The sequence below is a fragment of the Petromyzon marinus genome, chromosome 58 (assembly GCF_048934315.1).
Source record: "Petromyzon marinus isolate PM22_M1 ecotype Great Lakes invasive population chromosome 58, UKy_Petmar_22M1.pri1.0, whole genome shotgun sequence".
Lineage (NCBI taxonomy): Eukaryota > Metazoa > Chordata > Hyperoartia > Petromyzontiformes > Petromyzontidae > Petromyzon > Petromyzon marinus.
This window is the reverse complement of record NC_133724.1, coordinates 2,343,729-2,368,609: the sequence shown is the minus strand read 5'-3', so window position 1 is coordinate 2,368,609 and position 24,881 is coordinate 2,343,729. Positions and strand designations below refer to the sequence as shown.

Below are 24,881 nucleotides of genomic sequence, written 5' to 3'. Positions count from 1 at the left end.
AACAATCAGGGCGCCAGCCAAGGCTTGGGGATGTATCAACACCCCCCCCTCCTGGCGTTCAGTGGAAACTCGTTGCTGGTACCGTAGTAGCCTTATTATTAATAATAATATGATTATTTTACAGTAAGAACCGCTAAAAAAAGGGGGGGGGCTGACCAGGAAGAGGTTTTATATATGTGTTTTGTTGTTCGTGTTGCTTAACAGCTTCTCCCGATCAATCCCGCGTGTTTTAAATCCGGCGCGCTGACTTGCCGTGGGAAATCGTCCACGACGACTTTGGCAGCCGTCTCCCTTGGGGCGACTCGGTGGAGAGGCGTTGAGGGCGAGGGCTGCCCGGGTTCGAGTCCGGCTTGGGGTGCGTGGGTCTCGGGCCGGAGGGAGGCCTCTTCCCTGCCTCTTCCCGGCCTCTTCCCTGCCGCAGCAGCAGCAGCAGCAATGAGATCGCGCGGCTCGCCGCTGGCGGCAACTTCGCGGGCCGGGCCCCGCCAGGCCGCGTGAGTGAGCCGAGGGGCCTCCCACCTCGGCAGGCCCCGCCAGGCCGCGTGAGCGAGCCCGAGGGGCCTCCAACCCCGCGGGGCCTCGCCAGGCCCCGCCAGGCCGCGTGAACGAGCCGAGGGGCCTCCCACCCCGCCAGGCCGCGTGAGCGAGCCGAGGGGCCTCTCACCCCGCCAGGCCGCGTGAGCGAGCCCGAGGGGCCTCCAACCCCGCGGGGCCTCCCCAGGCCCCGCCAGGCCGCGTGAGTGAGCCCGAGGGGCCTCCCTGCCCTCCCCGCCCGGGGCCGCGGTCGCCATGGACAGGCTGACGGTGGTCGCTGGGCTTCTCTTCCTCGTGGCCGACGTCTTCGCCCTGGCGAGCCTCTTCAACCCCGACTGGATCAGGACGACGGAGCCGCCAGGTTTGTTGTGGTGGTTGGTGGTGGTTGATGTGACTGGGTTGTCTCGGCACACCAAGGGAGAGGGAGACCCATAATGGACAACGTGAGACACGGTGGCTCAGAGATGTTAACAACCTTGCCTGGTATACAGGAGACCATGAGTTCGATCCATGATCTGGAATATGGTGTGTGTGTGTGTCTCTCTCCCCGTGGTGGTGGTGGTGGAGATTTTTCTCCGGGTCCTACGGTTTTTCCCCTCCACAATTCGAATCGACGTCCCCGTTGATAGTTTTTTCGCTTTTTCGCACTAAAGCAGCTCAACGGCGGACATTTGGCTGCTAGAAATCCCCACGCCCATGGTATAAGCCATTTTGATCGAGTTCTCATTTGCGAATGGGCAGGTCACCCATGAAAAAGAGCTGTTATAGCTCAATGGGCCTTATTTACCTGGTAAAATAAAAAATAAAATGTTAATAGTTTCGTTTAAATAGGCCAGATATCACCACATTCCCACGGTGGCAAAGGCCGTGATTTAACACTTCCAATTAATGGGCCCTAATTTTTTCTCAAGCGGCCCGCTAATAGGTCCCAGCCACGTGTGGAATTAGTGCCCTGCACTTGTAAGGCTAAAATAAGGGTCTCGTGTGCAAGATGTAGTGAACACGGTAACCGTTTAACACGTAAGATTTTTGCGACCAATATTATCCATGGATGATACGGTAACGAGCAGCGGCTGGCGCGAGGGTTATTCCTTACCTGTTACCACTTTTAATCACCTCTCACGCCTTATCTCAACCACTTGTGTACAATTTTATAATTGCTGTAAAGTGGCTTGGATTAAGGCTCTATATACATCTATAGCAGTGAGATTCCTACCTGTTAACGTGTTATCCAGATTATACTGAGATGATGATATACTTAAATACTTAATCTATTTGATGTATTTATTTTTGTATCATTTGCTTACCTTTCCTATACTTTGAAATCCTGTCGTGTTTTTTTGTTGTTGTTGCATTGCTCCTACTGGAAATCGGTTGAAAAAGAGCTTCATAGCTCATCGGATTTCTCCAGCCCGGGTCACGTTTGTCTCTCCGCGCTACAAACCCGGCGGGCCGGGTTCCATTCGCACTTGCGACAGAAATCAGTGGCGATTACCTGAACCGGTCTTGGGCCTCCCCTAGGTCGACTCAGCCTCAAATCTGTACCTGGTGCGGTGTGTAAACGCCGCCACCGGGGGGAGATCAAGGCGAGTCCGGGCGTGGTGCTGGCCACCCACCCCCCTCGTGTGCCGTGCCGGCCTATGTAGGCAGCTTCTCGCTAACAACAACAACACTTGCCCCAACAGTCTGTTAAGACTACACGTGGTGGTGGTGGTGGGATCTTTGTCTTCTCTGCAGCGGTGCAGACGCTGGGCCTGTTGCTGCAGTGCGAGCAGCTGCACGGACGGGAGCGCTCGTGCTCGTCACCCCCGCAGCTCCCCGCGCCCTGGAGGGCCACCCTGGCCTTCCTGGCGTGCGGCGTGCTCACACTGTCCACCGCCTGCGTCTCCGTCGGCGTCGCCCGCTGGAGGCCCCGCGGCGTCGTTTACAGCCGTTGGCTCGCCTTCGCCGCCAGTGAGTGGCCGAACCCCTCCGTGCCCGCCGCCCGCCGCCCGCCGCCGTCCCCACCCACCACCGTCGCCGCCGCGCGACAAGGGCCGCCGGTGGCCCCGCTCGCCTTGCGATGAAGAACGCCGCTCTGAACGAGTGGTGACGTTCATTCTAAAATGCGGAGGGGTGGTGGTGGGGGGGGGAAAGCGGAGGAGCCCGGAGAAAAATCCGCGCGACCACGGCGAGGGAGAGAGGCACTCCCAGTATACAGGGGTCATCAGGGTCACAAACTCCCAGTATACAGGGGTCATCAGGGTCACAAACTCCCAGTATACAGGGGTCATCAGGGTCACAAACTCCCAGTGTAGAGGTGTCGTCAGGGTCACAAACTCCCAGTATACAGGGGTCATCAAGGTCACAAACTCCCAGTGTACAGGCGAGGTAGTCAACATCTTGCCACCGCGGCGCCCGCTAAATGTGGAGGGAAAACGCAGGAGTTGTGCGCGCGTCTCACGGCGGCATCTCCCCCCCCCCCCGCCCCCCCCTCCCCCCCCACCACCCTCCCGCCCCCCACCTCCCAGTGATCATGATGTGCCTGGGCGCGCTCATCTTCCCCGCCGGGTTCTCCGCGGAGGCGCTGGGCGGCGAGGCCTACAAGCTGCCCGCCAACGCGCAGGTGGGCTCATCCTACGTGCTCTTCGTGCTCTCCATCTTCTTCGTCATCGTGGGGCTGCTGTTCTCCGGCCGCATCTTCTTCACCGGCCGCCACTGAGCCTGCGCCGGACCGCCCCCCCTCCCGCCCGCCGGCCCCGTCAACGTCGGCGATGGACGCCCCACCGACCGACGGACAAATCGGATGGAGGGGTTTCCGAGCCGCCCTTCTCGCCCAAGCGCCTTATGCCTCCCTCTCTTCCCGCGGCGTGATCAACGCCACAACCGCATGGGCAGTGCCGGTGCCGTTCTCGGCGCAGCTCGCGAGGTGCCGGTTCTGTGTTTTTTTCCACTACCCGAGCCGGGCCGAGCCGCCGTCGTCGAGAGGCGCGTGGCCGGCGACGCCGGCACGTCGTTCTGACCGACCGACCATTCGCCGCACGCGCAACCAACGCCCCATCATCCCCTCACCCGGCGCTGCTCGGCAACGACCCGTCCCGGTGGAGAAACCCACCGGGCCCGAGAGGGCCCCGCGTTGGCTCGGCTCCGGACGTGCCAGCGGAAGAGGGGGCCGCGTTGCGTCCCCAAAGACGCCCCGCCGCCTCTCGCCCGCCTTCCTTCCTACCTCCCTACCTCCCGTGACGCCGGTGCATGAGCGGGCGAGGTTTCGCCGGAGTCGTGCGGCTTGCCGTGGGGGGGCGCCTGATGCACACGGACACGGAGGGTGGCGTGGAAAGCAACACACCCGGCCGCCTTTATCCCAACCCCCCCCCGCATGCCGTTGTTTACACGCTGCCGCCAGGTACTCATTTTGAAGTCTGGGTCAACCTAGGGTACCTTCAAGATCCGTTCGAATTAATCGCCACCGATGCCGGCCGTGGGCGGGAATCGAACTCGGGCGGCCGGGTGTCGCGGGCGCAGCGCGCCAGCTAGCCACTACGCTACCGCTCCCCCTACACACACACGAACACGCACAACAGAGATCAAAGGTCCCCCCCCCGTATAGCCTTTAACAGACTGTTGGGGCAAAGCGCTGTTAGCGAGCACCTATGAAGGCCAGCAGTGCACACGAGGGGCTGGGTCCAACACCACGCCCGGCCGCATTTGTCTCCCCCCAGTGGCGCTATTTACACATCACGCACCAGGTACTCATCTAAGGCCGAGTCGACCTAGGGGAGGCCCAGGGTCGGTTCAAATGTGTAGTCACTGTTGTTGGTCGTGAGCGGGAAACGAGCTCTGGTCGCTGGGTGTCGTTGCGCAGCGTAGCGCTGGCCTGTCACGCTGCCGCTCCCCACAAGACCACACGCGCACCAACGGCCGCCATTCACCACTCGGTGGCGGTGACGTCACCACGGCGCCCTTGCCTGGCCCAGGGGCACTTTGAGGCCACGTTGAAGTGTCGAAGGCTCGCCGGCCAGGAGGTCACGGGACTTGGTCAAGTTGCCATGGGTTGGCTGACTGAGATGGCTGGCAGATGCGCACACACACACAGGGACACACTGACATACACCTCTGTGTATAACACGACGTTGCAGCCACAAGCGTGGTCGTGCTGGTGCCCGGCGGGGGGCGGGGAAGGAGGTGGGGCGGCGTTCGTGTCTCCTTCCTTACCCACTTCCCCTAAACAGGGTTTGACAACTCGGCAGTCAGGGTCAGACTATCGCAGGACTTCCCTTCGACCAATCGCGCGCGTCGCCGGCAGTTTGCCGCGGCATTACCACTGCAAAAATAAGAGTGTGTGTGTGTGTGCGTGTGTATATATACGTAAGCAAAATTAACGTGATGTGAAGACGGAAATCACTTTGGATGTTTATCGTTCCGGACCGCCGAGGGCTCGGATGTGTTGCGGCCCTTTGGCCGCGTGGAGCTCCTCACACGGGGGTCCTCTACCTGGCGGCACCCAACGGGAGGGACCGCGCTCTGAGCCGCGTGGCTCCGAGCCGCGTGGCTTCGAGACGCAGGCGAGATGCACAGATCAGAAAGTGGTGAGCGAGATGGAATGGGAGATTGAGAGAGCGGTAGACATGAGGCGCAGATTCGTGAGAATGAAGCGGGATAGCAGGGAGCAGCGGCAGATTAGGAAGATGAACAAGACATGGTGGAGAGATGTTAACTACTTCGCCCGGTACGCAGGAGGTTGCGGCTTCGATCCCGACGCCTGCTGCTGTATATTTGGAGTTTGCGTGTCTCTCCCCCGTGGTAGCGTGGATTTTTCTCCGGGTCCTCCGTTTTTTTTTTTTTTCCCCTCCACGTTTAGAATCAACGTCGCGCGTTTAGAGTATTTGGCTGCTATAAATGTTCACGTGATGATGATGATGATAAGCCCACTTGGTCGAGCAATCACTTGCGATAGCCAGGTCACTTCTGAAAACGAGCTCCGTAGCTCGGTGAGCCTTATTTTTACCTGGTTGAAATAATCAACAGAAATGTTCACAGTTGAGTTGAATAGGGAGGGCTGAGAGAGAGAGAGATCCCTGGAGCCAAAGAGGTTGCCGATCGGCGGGGGTGCCGGGGTTGCCTCTCGTTGCCGATCGCGCGCACGCTGCCTCACGAGCGATTCTCCTTCGCGAGCGATGGGGACGGTTCACTTCCGGCTGGTTCATCTATTCCGGCCGGTTCGCCTTCCTGCCGGCCGTTGGCTCCGGTAGCGCCGGGAACGCGTCGGCCGCACGCCGCTGCCAATCGTTTGATTCGACGTGTAAAATCGAGGTTGCTCGGGGTTAGGTCGCGTGAATGTGAATGTGTGCCGTTAAACCCGCCGCCACTCGACACGGCCAATCGGTTAACATTTGTCGCATCAACGAAACGCGCCAGTCGACACACGCCGGTCGTGCGTTGGGAGACTAAAACCCACGGCGTACACAGTTTGATTTTGACGACGTTTCGCGGGGGTGATCGCGACCAGCAGCGTCACCGGGCGATTTGCCAGAATTGTTTTTTTTTTACCCTCCAACAGCAACCAATCGGCACTTTTGTGTCACGTGACAAACACTTCCTGATTGGCCGTGTCGGGTGCGGGTGGTGGCGGTGGTTTCACGGCACATTTATATATCACGCGATGCAACCAAAAAATAAAAATTAACCTTTACGGCTAACAGTGATCTCGAAACCACTACGACTACGAGGACTACGACGAGTTTGCGCTAAACTGATTTGATGCACTTTACACAGGTCACCGGGATACACGGGTCACGGCGTTCCGGAACGACACCGGATGCAGCGTTCGAGATATATACTAGATTATATATACCACATTATATATATATATCCTCAATTGCAAACTCTTTTATTTAAAACGTCTTTTTGTGTTTAGTTTGTTGTCTTTTCATCCCCAGCCGTGCTAACCTCCGATTAGCACAGTTGGCTACGTACTGTGCGAAAGCAGTTTCAACGTACATACGTATCCATAGACGAGTTACCCGTGCGGATGGAGTAGCGACGAAGATGACGACGATGACGACGTTGACGCTCACACGGGACGTGTCGCCTCGCTCGGCCAGCCGAAGACACCGTCCATTAAAGGCTTCCGTCGCGAGCGACAACCCCCATCGGACGACGGCGCCGGTGGCGGCGGCGTTTGTTAACCCGGAATCCGCCCCAGCCTGGACAGCGTTTGGGACGGGGCTGAGCTGCCCTCTCCTGACCGAGTAGAGCCAGCGGTTACCGTGCCGGGTTTTGCTCGTTGCTCACTCAACAGATGTTGAACGAGCCCGGACAGCGCTCGGGACGGTGCGGGCGCCATTCGCAAACGCAAGCGCCGCCGGCCGCCACCTGCACAGGACGCGGTGTACGGAACGTGGTGCACGTGGTTACCTGTACGGGACGCGGTGTACCCGTACGGGATGCGGTGTACCCGTACGGGACGCGGCGTACCTGTACGGGACACGGTGTATATACGGCGCGCAGTAAATACTTAATTTCCTCTACGCTAACGAGCCGGCACGGCTCACTCGGCTCCGGGTTGTTTTTCCACTGCCGAGCCGTTGACCGGTGGCGCCACCGCGGAGATGCCGCGTCCTCACGGGGCCATACCGGCTGACGTCGCACGCGGTGAACGCGTCATTGGCCACCGGCCCACGCGGTGAACGCGTCATTGGCCACCGGCCCACTGACCCCGGCCCTGCTTGGGCCCCCCCGAGCCAGATTCGGAAGTCTTCCTGCGAGGCCGGCTACAGTGGCATAGCGCGGTTTTAGTCACCGGAAAAAAATCAAACAAACCCGGCTTGGCTCGGATGTGGCCAGCAGGGAACAAAAACGCCTTTGGAAACTTACTTCGTGACAAAGCCTGAAGAGAAGGCGGCCATTCCTTCCTCCTGTAACGTATGCACGAATCCTCAATAAGCAGCCGGCCAAATATGACGTCGACTTAGACACGAGCTTTCGTCTGGGCCAACGGAGAACGGGCCTCGCCGGATGCGTTCGGGGGGGTGGGGGATGGTTCCAGCGGTGGCCGAATCTCTCCGGAGGCGCCGCCCGACGCCATCGAGCACGAGGAAGTACGGTCGAGCGGCCCCCACCTTACCGTGTCACCCAGGGAGGCCGTCGCGGACCGGCGAGAGGGCCGTACGTCGTGTGTGCGCACGATGACATCAAAAAGAGTCCGTCCTGTGCGGTGTCTTCCGCGGCCGTCTCGAAACGAGCCGTCGTGTTTCTCGCCTGTGCAAAATGTTTGTCGCGTGTCTTGCGGTAGGAGTTTTATTTTTCATCTGTTCCGGCCGATTCGGTCGTCTCAGAAGCCAGCGGAGTTTCCGCTTGGCTCTTTTTTTTTTAGATGTATATTTAGCGTTTTTATTTTTTTCTTCTATTTTTTAATTTGAATTCCGTCGGGTGCCATTCGTTCTGAGTGCGAGAGTCGTTTGGGGGAACCCAACAGGGATGGATATTGCTGCTGCTGCTGCTGCACGCTCGCGCGTCCCCCCCCCAGACACAACTCAACCCTCACTTTTGGAACGGCGTAAATGATCCGGCTTCGACCGCCGCGCCGTCGTTCGGGCGCGACGTCCGACGTTCCCGCCGAGTGTTCCGCTTGTCGGCTCGCGAAACGTCGGACGTCGTTGCCGATGACGCGGCACATCCGCGAGAAAACCCCGGCGGCGGCGGCGGTCTCTCTTTGCGACGGGAACGCGCGAGGGCCTCGTTGAGCGCGCCGCTCGTAGCGGTGGATGCGTCCCTGGAAAATTGCGAGAACGCGCGCGAAGCGTGTCCCCGCAAACGGACGCCCGCATGTAATCGAAGTCCCCACCGCCTGCAGAGCCACCGGGGACGCTGCGTGAATCGGTCGGCGAGGCGCGGCCGTCCCGGAGCCAAACGCCGTCGCGTTCGCGTGCCAACGACGTCTGCCACGGCGTTTAATGCCGTCCCGTCGCGATTTAAATGAGTTCTCCAAATTCCAAAAATGTGATGTGGTTTTTTTTATATATATTTAATATATTTTTGAACGCGTTGGGAGTTGTTGGTTTTTTTTGTCGATATTTTTTTTCGTACGAGAGGAGAAATTATTTAGGCGGAGGTGGAAAATGTGTTTTACGTGCGGGCCCACCCCCAGAGTTTATACGAGGGATCAGAATGGCCCGCGTGGCACCGCGTGGCACCGCGTGGCACCGCCGGTCCCCGGACAGTGGGACCCGCGTCTGGCTGGCACCGCACGTGGTCCTGCTGGCTCTTCTGTATCTACCAAAAAAAACGCACGCGGGCGCGCACGAGCGACGCGTATATATAGCACACGGGTGTACCGTATGGCATCCACAGGTGGACCGTATCACACCCAACTAAACTACAATCTCATCGGGAGACGTATAATTAAATATTTAGGTGCGCTGGGATCGCGATTCGCATACTCGCTTAGAATGTGAAAGCCAATTCGGTCTTCCTAATAAAGTCTGCCTTTCATTACACATTAACCTGAATCGCTGTGTGGTGATCAACCCCCTTCTGAGCTGCTCCTTTTACTCTTTAACCAGGACGAGTGGGTGGTGGTGTGGGGGGAATGGGTGCATGACGCCTGCCTCTTTGATGATGCCGCCGCTTGTTCCAATCGTATGGTAGCGTAGTGCATCGTAGTATGTTGAACGTCTTGCACACCGTACGTAGTCAACCCAGCTAATTACAGTGTATAGTAGTGTATTGTGTAGTGTAGTATATAGCATGTATAGTGTACTGTATTGTAGTGTGTAAAATAGTGTCAGTTTAATGCATAGTAATTAGCATGTATATACTGTATGTCGAACTTCTTTCACACCGTACGTAGCCAACCGTGCTAATCGGAGGTGCGGGCGGGCGGGGGAGGGGAGGACGAACAACAAACTAAACACACTAAAACGCACAAATCAGTTGTGAAGAAAATTATTTTTTATTTACATTTAAAATTGCACAGCTGCAGTGGCTTCTTAATATCTGAAGGAAAGAGCATTCCAGACGGCCGCAGGGGGGGGACATTTGATACCTGGCAACAGCACAGCGGTCTTACTAACGGGCGGTGCCGCTGGGGGGAGGCTCAGCCCCCCTGAAATTTTGGGAAAGTCGGTAATCGGGATAACCGGATATCCGGCTGCTGCAAAATGCTGCAGGCTGCCACCTTGTGCTGCCCTGCAGGCTGCCACCTTGTGTACTGTCCTGCAGGCTGCCACCTCGTGCTGCCCTGCAGGCTGCCACCTCGTGCTGCCCTGCAGGCTGCCACCTTGTGTACTGTCCTGCAGGCTGCCACCTCGTGCTGCCCTGCAGGCTGCCACCTTGTGTACTGTCCTGCAGGCTGCCACCTCGTGCTGCCCTGCAGGCTGCCACCTTGTGCTGCTGCCCTGCAGGCTGCCACCTTGTGCTGCCCTACAGGCTGCCACCTTGTGCTGCCCTGCAGGCTGCCACCTTGTGCTGCCCTACAGGCTGCCACCTTGTGCTGCCCTGCAGGCTGCCACCTTGTGCTGCCCTGCAGGCTGCTTGAGCGGCAGCCTTGCGAACTTATCGAACTTATTAGCCACGTCAGCGGCTCCGACCTATTAATAAACTCCACGTTCAAATCCAATAAAATTTGTTTTATACATTTGTGGCGCCCATTGGAAAACATAAACACTGGACATCTCAGAATATTGAAGTCAGCAACCCCCCAAAGTCAAAATCCTGGCTCCGCCCCTGCTTACTAATAATGTCTAACTTGAGCTTGCTCATTCACAACCGTTAAGTCACAGTCGCACCACTGCTGGAGAGGTTTGTTTTAGTTTTCCCATTAACCCATCGGGTATCATCCACTTCGACTGCCATGTTGCGTGCAGTGGATGCGGTTTAGGGGTGGACCACGCCCTTCGTGGCAGATCAAACCCCAGGGGATCTTCTGCATGCGAAAGACCCAAAACAGAAGATCCCTTGGGTTTGATCTCCCGACCAAGCTCGTGGGTCCACCCCAGACAGCGCCCACTGCACAAACCATGGCAGTAGATACGGACGATGCCTGATGGGCAAATGAAGAATGTCAAAACAAAACTCTTCCAGTAGCGGCGTGCCGTGACTGGTCGTCCAGAACGGAGACCGTAGCCACAACGGAAAACGCGCGCAATGAACCCCGGTCCACGAATACAAAGGAGGCCGTCCCAGGGGCGGTACACACTACCGCCGCGACTGCTCCGCTACTCCCCACGCGGTTTGTCTGACTTGGCCACCCGAACGTGAAATTGTAAGTTTGTCGGCTCTGCTGCGCCTCCATCGCGGCCGTACAACCCGAAGACGAAGAAGTGGATTCGCCACGTTGCCTGTGGCGTGGCAACACTTGGCTAACTCCCGCCTTCCGCAAGACACGTGACCAAGCGAGGAAGAGTAGGCCCAACACCCTGTGGAGGGGCTCTCCAGAGCTCACTCTGGTGGAGGCCCCTTTGCCCGTCAGCAGTGGCTCCAGCCAGCAGTCGCAGGACTGCGCCTTGACCCTCGGCAGTCGTTTCCCTCTGCGCCAGGGGCTTTTGAAGAAGAATCTACCGTTGGCACGTGGAGTGAAATGTCGGACATCGCGCCGAACGGCGGCTTGACCCGGAAAGACACGACGGAGAGCTCACGACGACGACGACGTCGATGACGTGCTCCGTCACGGCCGTCGCCGCGGCCGTGACGGAGCGCGACGCGCCCTCGCGCGGCCGCTGGAAAACCCAACGCGGCGGCGGCGGCGGCGGGCACGAGCGTCCACGTTGGTCCCTCTCTCTCTCCTCTCTCTCCATCACAGCTTGGTGTCGCGAGCCACGCCCGCCGGCGTGGCCAGCGCCCTCCTGCGCTTGTCGACGGCCGCCATCACGCGCTTGCGAGGCCCAAGCGGCAGGCCCAGGGTGGCGAGGTCGCCCTCGGAGCAGAGGAGCATCGCCTCGAGGTCGAGGCGCTCCCGGCGGCACGCCGGCGCAAACTCCTCCGCGCCGGCCGACGCCAGGAAGGCGTCCAGAGGGCCGCAGTCGTCGTCGCCGCCGTCGCCGCCGCCGTCGCCGTCGCCGCCACCGCCGTTGTCGTCCAGGTCCAGTTCCGCGTCCTCCCAGGGCATCTCTACGCCGTCGCCCGAAGCCGGCTCGCCCTCCTCGTCCAGCATGTCCCACATGGCTTGCAGCGCCAGCGCGGACGAGCTTGTGGGCGGGGGACAAGGGGGGGGGGGGCGGGGATGGATATTTCTCCGGTCCTCCGGGTTTTTTTTATTTTCCCCCTCCACGTTTAGAATCGACGTCGCGCATCCTCAGAGTATTTGGCTACGGTGTCTCTCTCTCCGTGGTCAGATGTTAACTACCTCGCCTGGTATACAGGAGGTCGTGGGTTCGATCCCGACCCTGACGCCTGCTGCTGTATATTTGGAGTTTGCCTCTCCCTTCCCGTGGGCATCGTCACGTGGATGACGTACATGGTACGTCATCGGAATGGGAGTACGTCACGGCTCAGCTCCGGCTCAAGCGAGCCGTGGCTCAGAGCCGCCTCGCTTACCTCGAGCCGGCCCTGAGCCAGGGTCCCGACCAGGCTCAGGACTCTCAACGAGGCCGAGCCTGAGCCACGGCTGAGCCCGCTACGCGCGGCCCAGCGTTTTTTGTGAATCGGAGAGGTGACGGACCTCTCCGCGCGTCGTCGTCGTCGCGCTCTTTACCCGCCGTCTTCCCGGTGTGCCAGCAACGCGCCGGGCCGCTCCGAGGAAGCGGCTCCCGTCGCGTCGGCCGAGGAGGAGGAGGAGGCCGGGGCCGCGTTGCGCTGGCCCCTCACGCTCTCCGAGTCCACGTTGTACGCTCCGCCGCTCAGGAAGTTGCGACGGAACACCATGTTGCCGAGCCCCGGGCGGTTAAACACCGACTCCTGGCTCGCGCTGCGGAGAGAAACGGTAGCGGAGGGTGAACAGTTTAGTTTATAGTTTGTGAACTAAACTATAAACTTAACTATAAACTAAACTATGAACTCCTTTTATTTTAGTTTAAGGCTCCCCACCGAGTAGTAAGAAGCGCCCTGGGCGACTACAAATGATGGCTCGGCGAGAGTGGCTCATCAGCATTGTGTGGGAATTTATAGCAGCGGCCGAATACTCTGGAGGGGTGGGGGAGAGATGGAGGGGGGATGGAGAGGGAGGGATGGAGGCGGGGGCCCATGTTGTCACGCGCCGCCGTGTGACATCGCTGCTCGATCTGCCCAAGCCGCCCCACAGGCTGGCACGGCACCGCCGTGCCCCCCTCCCCGCCTCCCAGACGCCAGTGCTATCACCACCCCTCTTTCGTCCGCCACCCTGGTAAACAACAACAACAGCAGCAGCAGCAGCAGCCATAACAAACACCGCCACTGCGCCTGCACGGCGTCTCCAGACGCGGTCGCACTCGGGCAGGGGACCACCGCGCCCCCCCCCCCCAACCACCCCACCCCTGGGGGAAAACCGAGCGAGCGCGCTCCCTCCTCGCGCTCCCTCCTCGCTCTCCCTCCTCGTGTGCCACTTACTCTTCTTCCGAGTGCTGCTCCTCGAGCATCGAGCCTCCCGCCGCCTTCTCCCATCCGTCTCCACGCTTGCCCGGCTCCGCGTCGTCGCCCGTCTCGCCGCCCGTCTCGCCGGCGCCACCGGCGCCGCCGGCTTCCTTCTGCCCGCCGGCGCGCGACACCGTGCCGATCTTGAGCTTCGCCTGGATGCGCGCGAATGTGCCGAAGGTGCCGAAGCCCCGGCGCGAGCCGACCGCCGGCGCGGCCGCCCGGCCCTGGGTCCCTGACGCCGCGGCGGTTCGCTCCATGCGCTTCTGGTGCTTCTCCTGCAGCTTCGTGGTCTCGCCGACGCGCTTCTCCGCTTCCTGCGCAGCGAGAGACACGGGCACGCAGAGTCACCCACCGTGCGTCGTTTCAGCCGTCGCAACGACCCGCACGGCGGCCGCCGCCACGCGGCCGTCTCCCCGAGCGGTGGTCCAGGCCACCGCCGCGCGCACCCGTAGTTTCGGCGCGGCGTCCGACGTTTCGCTACGGCGCCCTCGGAGCTCCGGGAACGGAGCTGAAGAAGCGAAACGTCAGGGGCGTCGCCGCTGAAACAGCGCGAGGCCAGGGTCACCCTGGGTGACGGTGCCGTGTTCACGCCGGACCTGTTCAAATGTCGGCCGCTCTTATTGGCAGTGCGCCACTGCTGCCCACTCTTAAACACGGAGGCAAAGGTCATCTCCCGCGTGTGGCCTGTAACAGGCTGTTGGGGAAAGTGCTGCTGGCGAGCACCAATGAAAGCCGGAACGGCACACGAGGGGGTGGGTGGCCAGCACCACGCCCGGCCACCTTTGTCTCCCAAGTGGCGGTGTTTTTACGCACCGCACCAGGTACCCATTTGAGGCTGAGTCGACCTAGAGGAGGCCCAGGACCGGCTCAGATAATCGTCAGCGATGTTGGCCGTGAGCGGGAATCGAACTCGGGTCGCGCGGGTTCGTAGCGCAGCGTAGCGCTGACCGCTACACCACCGCTCCCCTGCGGCACGCGCACGCGCACACGTGCACACTCACCCGCCGCGCCTTCTCCTTGGCGCGCGTGACCCCGCGCGGGTCCTTGCGCCCCCTGTCGGCGATGGCGGCGTCGAGCAGCGCCACGCAGTCCGAGTTGGCCCGCAGCGCCGCCAGCTCCAGCGCCGAGTGGAAGTTGTTGTCCAGGGCCCAGAGGCCTGCATCCATGTCGGCCAGGAAGGACACGCACTCCAGGTGGCCAGCGCCCGCCGCCAGGTGCAGCGCCGAGTTGCCCCACAGGTCCGTGCGCTCGGGGTCGCCGCTGCCGCACGCACGCATCGCGTCGCCGGCATTCGCCGACGGCACCGTGGTCGTTATTGGCGCCGCTGCTGCGCTGATGACGTCGGCGAACGCTGCCACAAGCGCCTGTGTGCCAGCGTTCACCGACATCGCCGGGTAGTGGCTCTCTCTCGGGGAGGGTCCTGCCAGGTTTTTCGTAGTAGCGAGAGTGACGTTTGCTCGCGTGTGGGATTCCTATAGGGTGAAACCCCTTTCCCATTCCGATGACGTACTCACACTCTGACGTACGTGTACGTCATCGGGTTTTCTTTTCATTCTGACGACGTAGGTGTACATCATCAGAACGGAATCTGAAGAAAAAAATAAGGTAATTTTACCTGCACGTCTTCGGGTAGGAAGACGTGCCGAGGCTCCCGCAAGGCCACGCTGAAGGGGCGTTCGGCACAGTTTGGCGCCAGCTGTCGTAGAGAGCGGCGGTCGTGTCTCTGTGGTTCTCTGCGGTGAGTAACGACGCCTTTCTAAATAACGTTAATGCCGATCCGCTAGCGCGCGTTACGAGATTCGGCGGTGAACGGGACGCCCCACACCCTGCAACTTGCAGGCGTCTCGGAAACGGGAGAGGGTTCAGGAATGTCCACGTGATTTATCATCATTTGTGATGTTTTGGCTATTGCCGGTTACACTGTGAGGTGTGTTTGTTTTAGCTCTGGGAAGAAACTGGATAACCTGGACGGAACTCATGCAGAACAGGAGGAGAGAGAGAGAGATCATCCAAACTCCACTCTCTCTCTCTACAGAACAGGGGGAGAGGCATCATACAAACTCCACTCTCTCACTCTACAGAACAGGGGGACAGAGATCATCCAAACTCCACTCTCTCACTCTACAGAACAGGAGGAGAGAGAGAGATCATACAAACTCCACTCTCTCACTCTACAGAACAGGGGGAGAGAGAGAGAGAACATACAAACTCCACTCTCTCACTCTACAGAACAGGGAGAGAGAGATATCATACAAACTCCATTCATACTCTGGAGAACAGGGAGAGAACATGCAAAAGTCCACTCACTGTAACATTCACTCACACTCACACGGCAGAATGGGGGGGGAGATGACACAAGCTCCACTCAATCACACATTCATCACTCACACTCCGCAGGACAGGAAGAGACCTGCGAGGTGAAGTATGGTCAAATAACCCTCCATGCCCCCGCTCCCCCCTCACGGCATGTGGGATAAGGCCCCTGTCCAGCAGCGGTTAAAGGGGGTTGTCCGTGGGGCACATTCTAAGGTTTGAGATCATCGGAGGGAACGCGCTGTGACAATGATGGTGTTCTCAGTGTGCGCACACGCCAATGAGTCTCTTGACTTTGACTGCAGCATTGCACACTTCCGTTGGTTCACAATCGTAAGAAAAAAAACAACGTGACTGTTAATAAGTACACGGGGTTCGATTAAACAAAGTAAGTTGTCGTACTTTGGACGCGCCCCGTGCTTAATTTGTGTTTGCGATGATTTACCTTCTGGGAGAACACAAAAAAAAACTCTGCCCGTGTGTCTCGCCAGTGGGTGTAAGTTACCAGGGCGGTCCTGCACAGATGCCATATTTTCTGTCCGTCTGCTACAGCAGAGGCGTAGGGAATTCCAACAAGACCTACATCTCTGCTTTATTGACCTGGTCAAAGGCCTATGATACCATCGGTAGGCCTGGGCTCTGGATTGTTCTTCGTGCTTTCGGAGTCCCTGACCTTCTGCTCACGATCATTAAGGACCTTCATGATGGTGAGCGGGCCCGGGTAAAACTACGTGGCCGGGAGTCGGAGCCATTCCCTGCACACCTTGGTTGTGCGACAGGGACGTCCGCTGGCTCCCACATTATTTAACATCTATTTTGACCACGTGGTTCGTGAAGCCTTCAATAGCTGTACCGTGGGAATTTACATTTGGTACAGATATAATGGAAGGCTGATGATGCCCGGGTGCGGTCAAGGGATGGCTCCCTATTAGTCAACCACGTTATGTATGCCGATGATTTGGTAATTGCTGCTCATTCAGGGGAGGAGTTAGAGACGCTTCTACTGAAACTGGAGCGTGCCACTAAGAGATGGGGCCTTACCATCAGCCCCACCAAAACTAAGCACCTGCCTGGGTATGTTGTACCATCGGACACTCCACCCCCACAACTCCCAATCGGTGATGGGGCAGTTGTGGAGAGAGTGGAGAGTTTCCCATACCTTGGCAGTGTGCGCATGACCGGCTCCGGTTTGGCAGCGGAGGTCTCATTCCGAATCAGTCGAGCGGCAATATCTTTTCATCGGTTGCGTAACGCTGTGTGGAAGCTGCCTGGTCTGTCACTCCGCACGAAGCTTCAGGTCTTCTCGGCCACGGTTATTCCCTCCCTTCTCTACGCTTGCGAAACGTGGACCCCCCTAATGGAGCATCTTCGCCGGTTAGAAACATTTAGGCTGACTTGCCTACGATCCAACCTGGGTTTAACCAGGCTGGATTGTGTGAGGAGCTCACAAATCCTTAAAAGATCTGGACATTGTCCCATCGGTGAGCTCCTCCGGCAGGCAAGGCTACGTTGGCTTTGTGTTCACATGCCTGAAACACGGTAGGACCAACACCTCGGCCGTGGCAGATCACTGTTATAATTCAGTAGGTTCACATGACATTGACTTCTCTAAGACAGAGGTTCTTTGCAAGCCATCTGGCTACCATGAGAGATTCGTTCATGAGGCTATCCACATATACAAACACAGAGACAATTTCACCCGAGAAGATGGATTCTGGCTTAGCAATCATTGTAAGGATTTGATAAACCATTTCGGGTCTTAATTGATTGATCACGCTTAAGGTGGCTTTTAGACTGCATCCATTATTTTTCGTCTCCCCCCTCCTCTTTTCCGAACATAGATGGACTCGTCCATCTGAACAAACTGTCAAATCGCTATCCGTGGTGCTAACGTTGAAAAAAGAAAAACCGCTACTTTTTTAAATTTTCTTGTTGTGGTTTTCACACCTGATGATGATTGCTTGTGTTGCAGTCGAAACGTCGTGATAATTTCATTTTTTAATATTTTTATTATTTTATTGTTTCCCTTCTATGTGACTTTACCGAAAGAACCAAGAATATGAATCCCTGCAGTCACGAAAGCTTTAAATCAAAATAAATAAATGTGTCGTTAAACCCGCCACCACCCAACAGTTCACGTGACAACCCTCACTAATTGGCTGTGTTGGGTGCTGGAGGGGTTAACGGCACATTTAGATTTCCACGATCTAACCCAACAACCTCTTTCATGGATGATATTGGCCGCGAAATCCTGCTGCTAGTCTTAAACTTTGTTTCAGCATGTCGTGAGGTGGTGAGGGTAACGTCTGCTATGGTGATTCATTCTGTTGATGATTTTTTTCTCACAATGGCAATGATGATGATGAAAACGATGTCAGTAAATGCCACCGATGATGCTGATGATAGCGTGATGTTGATGATGGTAAACGCTATCAAGATCATGGCAAATTGTGCCATGATGATGATGGCAATGATGATGGTGGTAGTGATGTTAATGGCAGACGATGCTACCATGAGGATTACTGATGCCGATTATATGATAGCAATGCTGATGCCTCCATTATGATGACGATGATGCTCATGATACGATGAAGATGATGGTGGTATGGTGATGATAGTGATGATGATGCTCATGATACGGTGAGGATGATGGTGGTATGGTGATGATAGTGATGATTATGCTGATGATACGATGAAGATGATGGTGGTTTAGTGATGATAGTGATGATGAGACGCATGATACGGTGAGGATGATGGTGGTTTAGTGATAATAGTGATGATGATGGTCGTATAGTGATGATAGCGATGATGATGGTGGTATAGTGATGATAGTGATGATGATGCTCATGATACGATGAGGATGATGGTGGTATAGTGATGATAGTGATGATGATGCTGATGATACGGTGAGGATGATGGTGGTATAGTGATGATAGTGATGATGATGCTCATGATACGGTGAGGGTGATGGTGGTATGGTGATGATAGTGAAGATGATGGTGGTATGGTGATGATAGTGATGATGGTGGTGGTATGGTGATGATAGTGATGATGATGCTCATGATACGGTGAGGATGATGGTGGTATAGTGATGATACTGATGATGATGGTGGTATGGTGATGATAGTGATGATGGTGGTATAGTGATGATAGTGATGATGATGGTGGTATGGTGATGATAGTGATGATGATGTTCATGATACGGTGAGGATGATGGTGGTATGGTGATGATAGTGAAGATGGTGGTATGGTGATGATAGTGATGATGATGATGGTGGTATAGTGATGATAGTGATGATGATGGTGGCATGGTGATGATAGTGATGATGATGTTCATGATACGGTGAGGATGATGGTGGTATGGTGATGATAGTGATGATGATGCTCATGATACGATGAGGATGATGGTGGTATGGTGATGATAGTGATGATGATGCTGATGATACGGTGAAGATGATGGTGGTATGGTGATGATAGTGATGATGATGGTGGTATGGTGATGATAGTGATGATGATGCTGATGATGATACGATGAGGATGATGGTGGTATGGTGATGGTAGTGATGATGATGATGGTGGTATGGTGATGATAGTGATGGTGATGGTGGTATGGTGATGATAGTGATGATGATGGTGGTATGGTGATGATAGTGATGATGATGGTGGTATGGTGATGATAGTGATGATTATGCCATGATGTCGATGCTGACACAATGGTGAAGAAGATGATGACGTTAAAACAATAAACTATTTTTTATTTCACCAGGTAAGGCCCACTGAGCTTTTATAGCTCTTGTTTCAGAAGCGACCTGGCTATCACAAATGCTAGCTCGAAGAAGTGGCTTATCATCATCATCACGTGCACATTTATAGCAGCCGAATACTCATAAGCGCTTCATTCTAAATGTAGAGGGGGAAACCCGGGGAGAGAGATGCAGACTCCAAATATACAGAGGGCGTCAGGCTCGGGATCGAATCCACGATCTCCTGTATACAAGGCGAGGTAGTTAACATCTCACCACAGAGAGAGACACGCAAACTCCAAATATACAGCAGGCCTCGGGGTCGGGACCGAACCCACGACCTCTTGTGTACCAGGCGAAGTAGTTAACATCTCACCACGGAGAGAGAGACACCGTAAACTGCAATTATACAGCAGGCATCGTCAGGGTCGGGTTCGAACCCACGGCCTCCTGTATACCAGGCGAGGTAGTTAACATCTCATAGCCACCGTGGCGCCTTCTACGAGAGCGAGTGGAACGTGTGTGGAAGTGGAGGCGTGTTACAAGTCGACATTAATGCATCATCTCATGAGATGGACAGAGGCGAGTGGCGTGCAGGTCCAGCTAAGCTGTATCTTATGTTGGGCTCACGGGATGCGCAGTGCCGGATGAAGCTAGGTGCGGGGCCTGTATCATCATGTTATAAAGGGGTCCTAAATAAATATATAAACACATACTTTATTTTTACTTGTATAGTTAAGTAATTGTATTTTTTTATTTGCTATACAGCGAGAAAATACGACAAATCGCTAACCTTAAACACTCGGTCGTTCGTCAAAGTTGAAGGCGGTGTAGTACTATAGTAATAGAGCAAGTGCAGAATCACTGAACCGGAATTGACGGCTTGAATGCATTTAGCACGGGGCCCTTGAAAGTTCAGGGGCCGTAGCTACATTTGATGCTTTTGCTACTAAGTTAATCCGGCACTGGGGATGCCCGCTATCATGTATGTGCACGTAGTTACATGTACACATTCGTCCACTGCTGGGTGAGGGCCTACCTCCCATACACCGTGCGGTCTCGTCGGATGTCGTGAGCTGTGACGCGATGGTGGTGATGGTGGTGATTGCAGTGTCGATCTGGCGCCGTGGTGAAGACGATGACGTGGCTAATGTTGCCGCAATGATGGTGATGATGCTGGCACCACGGTAATGACGACGACGATGGTGGTGATGATGATGTTGTGACCAACGCCACAATGATGATGATGGTGATGATGCCGATGCTGGCACCACGGTAATGACGACGACGATGATGGTGATGATGATGTTGTGACCAACGCCACAATGATGATGATGGTGATGATGCCGATGCTGGCACCGCGGTAATGACGACGACGATGATGGTGGTGATGATGATGTTGTGACCAACGCCACAATGATGATGACGATGGTGGTGATGATGATGACGTTGTGACCAATGACACAGTGATGGTGATGATGGTGGTGATGATGATGATGATGTTGTGACCAAAGCTAACAATGATGATGACGATGGTGGTGGTGATGATGTTGTGACCAATGCCACATTGATAATGATGTTGTAACCAATGACACGATGATGATGATGGTGGTGATGATGTTGCGACTAATGACACAGTGATGATGATGATGGTGGTGGTGATGATGATGTTGCGACTAATGACACAGTGATGGTGGTGGTGATGATGTTGCCACCGATGCCACCGTGACGATGGTGACGACGATGACGACGCCACTCACCCACGGCTGACGCACAGGCGCAGGGCCTCGAGGTGTCCCCGCGAGGCTGCCATGAGGGTCGGGCTGAGGCCCTCTGCGTCTGGGGTGTTGAGGTCACGGCGAGTCGCCTCCTTCAGCGGCTCCAGAAAGCCATCGCGGGCCGCATTGTGGAATCGCACGGACATCGTGGCTTCTACCACCACCACCCAACCACCCAACCACCAACTCCCACCACCACCCAACCACCAACTTCCACCACCACCCAACCAACCACCACCCAACCACCAACTCCCACCACCACCCAACCACCAACTCTCACCACCACCCAACCACCAACTCCCACCACCACCCAACCACCAACTCCCACCACCACCCAACCAACCACCTCCCAACCACCAACTCCCACCACCACCCAACCACCAACTCCCACCAATCACCCAACCACCAACTCTCACCACCACCACCCAACCAACTCCCACCACCACCCAACCATCAACCAACCAACCACCACTACCCAACCAACCACCACCCAACCATTACCCAACCACCACCACTAATACTTCAACAACCCCGTGGCTGCTAAACACTGCCACGGCTTCCCAACCAACAAGGACAAGCGACACCACCACCGCCACCACCACGGCCACCACGAGAACGGATGCCAGCGCTGAGTTGTGCCGGTTTGGGGTGTCTCTTGTCCGTGGGGGTGGTAGAACGACGGAGCGGAGTCGCCTCCCGCCGTTCGCGACCCTTCCCCCACCCCTCCTTCTCGTCACCTTCAAACACCCCAACAAAACAATAACGGGTTTATTAAATCGGATTTTTGTTTTGTTTGTCGAATTAACAAAAAAAGTTGTTTTTTTTACACTAATCCATTCTTCTTCTTTCGTATGGCATTGTGAAAAGCAACAGTTTTGTTTTTTTATTAATCCTATTAATCCACTCAAAACCTCACACGACCGCTCCCGCGTTCGAACCGATGGAAACTTCTCGACCGCGACGCTCGCGGGCTCCAAAGGTCGCCCCTCTAATCTAGCGTTCGTACAAAAGACAAAGATCCCCCGTACAGCCTTTCGGCAGGCTGCCCCCAGGGGAAGGGCAAGTGCCGTCGAGGAGCGAGTAACACCTGCGAAGGCCGGCAACCCTCCGATCGTGTTTCGTTTGTTGGGTAGCTTTGGGGAAGGAAAAAAAAGAGCTTTATAGCTCATCGGATTCCTCCTCTAGTGTAAAATAAGATTCTGATGTGGGTTGGGTGGCCAGCAGCACGCCCGGCCGACCTCGTCTGCCCCCGGTGCCGATGTTCCGTGCACACGGCACCAGGTGCTCATTGAAGGCCGAGTTGACCTAGGGGCGGCCCAGAACCGATATTTCCCATCGCTGGCATTGTTCGTGGAGCTGGAGACGAACTCTGTCGGGTTCGCCCGGGTACCGCAGCGCCCGTGCGCTAACCGCTGCGCCACCGCTCTGCGCGCGCACGCGCACGGTCACGTCAGCCACGCGCGCCTCGTTCCTTTTAAGTGAACCCCGGCTCCCCCACGGACACGTCTCGTTTCAGCACCTCTCCATCCGTGCACAGCGTGGCGGTGTCGCTGCAACCCACACTGCGTCAAACCACATCATTGGAGCAGACGAGCAACGTTTGCATTCGTTTATTACGATCGTAAATAACATCGTAAAAAACTGTTGCTTTTCACAGTGCCATTCGAAAGAAGGAGATGAGTAAGAAGCACCCTCCTCGTCTGGTATGCAGGAGGGTCATAGGTTCGATCCCGACCCTGCCGCATGTTGTATTGTTTGAGTTTGCGTGTCTCTCTGTACAGAACGAGAAAAAAAAGATGCTGGAAGGTGACATTGACGGCTGCTCTGTGCTGCTTCCAGTGTTCAGGGGCCTGCTCAAGGCGCGGCTCCGGCTGGAGCACGCCACGTACCACACACACGTGTCGGTGATGTGCAGCGCGTCTTCTTCGAACGCTGGGGAGCCGGACAAGCCCCTCTCTGTACCAGCGTGGACGGCACCCCACGTGTTCACCTTCTGAAGCGCTCGCTCGTCAACGTGGCGTGCGCGATGACCACCACCACCACCACGTGACTATTATTTCGTGTTGTGCGCACTGCATTTAGCGCCACAGCGCGTGGATTTATAGCGAGTATTTGTGTTGCTGGTGACTTTGTGTGTTTCATATCGGAATCGCCTCCAGTGCTGTTGCTGCCTGCGGCAATAAAAGTTGTTTAAAAGTCAAAAGTCTCTCTCTCTCTCGATCTCTCTCTCTCTCTCTACCCTCGTGATCGCGTGGATTTTTCTCCGGGTCGTCCGGGTTTTCACTGCCACGTTTTGGAATCAACGTCGCGCGTTTTAGACAGCATTTGGTTGCTGCTATAAATTGCCACATAGTGATCATATAAACCGCTTCGTTGAGCTACGTGCTTTGTGGCCAGGTGGCTTCTGAAAAAGAGCTCTTTAGCTTAGTGGGACTTACTGTACCTGGTAAAATGAAATCTTAATCGTCTTGATTTAAAGCTTTCGTGACTGCAGGGATTCATATTATTGGTTCTTTCGGTAAAGTCACGTAGAAGGGAAACAATAAAATAATAAAAAATATATTATTTTATATAAAATTTTATATTATTTAATATTTTATTGTATAGCTAATTTTGCTGTGTCTGTTCCACCTGAAGACGGAAGCTTGTGTTGCCCCCGAAACGTCGATTTAATTTAGTTGTTTTCATTTATTTTATTTTACCTACGTGACTTTACCGAACAAACCAAAGAGTATGAATCCTTGCAGTCACGAAAGCTTCAAATCTAGAATTAGTATTATCGTTTATTGCGCCCGCAAATCATTAACCAGGGCGGCTGCTAGAACCGAGCCGCGTGCCAAGCGGCGAACTTTGCCACCGTTGTGGCGATTAGAAGGAAAATCTGTCTCCTACTTCAACCTACGTTGAACTTCTTTCGCACCGTACGTAGCCAACCGCGCTAATCGGAGGTTGCCGGGGGGAAGACAACGAACTAAACACACAGAAAAAACAGCTTCTAAACAAATGTAGTTTTCAATGGCGATTTAACAAGTGCGTATCTCCCAGTAGCTCCCTAACATTGGAAGAGCGTTCCAGACGGCCGCAGAAGCGCATCTGCCGTACGTATGTACTGTGTGTTGAACGTGCCAATTCGTTAGGGGCCGTCCATAAATGACGTCACGCGATTTTGGACGATTTTTGACCCCCCCCCCCTCCTTCGTCACACGGCGTCACAAAAAGTCAGACCCCTCCCCCCTCAAATATGACGTCACAAAGCTCTGCCCCCCCCCCAAAGCCATACTTCCATTTTGAAAATAAAACGTGCTTCAAATCGCTTTAAACTATTGTCATTGTAGTGCGTGTTTAACGTGGCGCTGCACTCTGATTTTGTAGGAGTATTGTTAGAACACAATTAGTGTTGTTATAACAATTCTAGGTTTATTTAAAGTTGCGCTTTTTGATGTGACGTCACATTTCTCACCCCCCCCCCCCCCTCCTCACACATCGTCACAAATGTCTGACCCCCTCCAGGTGCGTGACGTCATTTATGGACGGCCCCTTACTAGTACAGCAAACCGTTTGTGTGTTGGAGAGCCAAGCCACAACATTTACAATCTGAGTCCGACGTTTCGCCGGTAATTCCAACTAGCTTCATAAGGCGATATCAATCATGCTCTGATAATTTAGTTGCGCACTGTATAGTAATGATGTAGCGTAGTGTGTGTAGTGTATAGCGTAGTGTATAGCCTATTGTGTATCGTGTAGTATGTATGTAGAACTTTTTTCGCACAGTACATATCCAACCGTGCTCATTGGAGGTGCGGGGTAAGAACAACGAAAGACAAAAATCAAATCTTAGGAAATGTGTTTTCAGTTGTGCATAGTGATGTAGTGTGTAGTGTAGCGTATTGTGTGTAGCGTAGTGTGTACTGTGTGTTGAACTTCTTTCGCACCGTACGTAGCCAACCGCGCTAATCGGAGGTGCGGGGGGAACGGGAAGCATACGTTC

General features: G+C 55.4%; 2 protein-coding genes across 2 annotated transcripts; one reads left to right on the top strand and one right to left on the bottom strand.

Annotated features, from left to right (window-relative positions):
• On the top strand, positions 1-9,014 carry LOC116955133 (uncharacterized protein C16orf52 homolog B-like). The gene is made up of 3 exons (XM_076052856.1): positions 1-895; positions 2,272-2,487; positions 3,045-9,014. The coding sequence occupies exons 1-3, from the start codon at positions 790-792 to the stop codon at positions 3,233-3,235; spliced, it is 513 nt and encodes a 170-aa protein (XP_075908971.1). The 5' UTR covers positions 1-789; the 3' UTR covers positions 3,236-9,014.
• Positions 9,015-9,440: 426 nt separating this feature from the next.
• LOC116955100 (ankyrin repeat and SAM domain-containing protein 4B-like) lies at positions 9,441-21,139 on the bottom strand. Its single transcript, XM_032976074.2, has 5 exons — positions 20,876-21,139; positions 14,061-14,319; positions 13,033-13,373; positions 12,203-12,415; positions 9,441-11,696 (listed from the first exon to the last, which is right to left on the bottom strand). The coding sequence occupies exons 1-5, from the start codon at positions 21,037-21,039 to the stop codon at positions 11,306-11,308; spliced, it is 1,368 nt and encodes a 455-aa protein (XP_032831965.2). The 5' UTR covers positions 21,040-21,139; the 3' UTR covers positions 9,441-11,305.
• Between the last annotated feature and the right edge of the window lie 3,742 nt (positions 21,140-24,881).

Excerpts from the sequence above, each read along its gene's own strand:
- LOC116955133 (XM_076052856.1), top strand. The coding sequence starts at position 790 with ATGGACAGGCTGACGGTGGTCGCTGGGCTTCTCTTCCTCGTGGCCGAC. Across the intron at positions 896-2,271 it reads CAGGACGACGGAGCCGCCAG|CGGTGCAGACGCTGGGCCTG; the intron begins GTTTGTTGTGGT and ends TCTTCTCTGCAG. Across the intron at positions 2,488-3,044 it reads TTGGCTCGCCTTCGCCGCCA|TGATCATGATGTGCCTGGGC; the intron begins GTGAGTGGCCGA and ends CCCACCTCCCAG.
- LOC116955100 (XM_032976074.2), bottom strand. The coding sequence starts at position 21,039 with ATGTCCGTGCGATTCCACAATGCGGCCCGCGATGGCTTTCTGGAGCCG. Across the intron at positions 14,320-20,875 it reads CGCCTGTGCGTCAGCCGTGG|CGGCGACCCCGAGCGCACGG; the intron begins GTGAGTGGCGTC and ends TGCGTGCGGCAG. Across the intron at positions 11,697-12,202 it reads GCACACCGGGAAGACGGCGG|CTCGTCCGCGCTGGCGCTGC; the intron begins GTAAAGAGCGCG and ends CCCGCCCACAAG.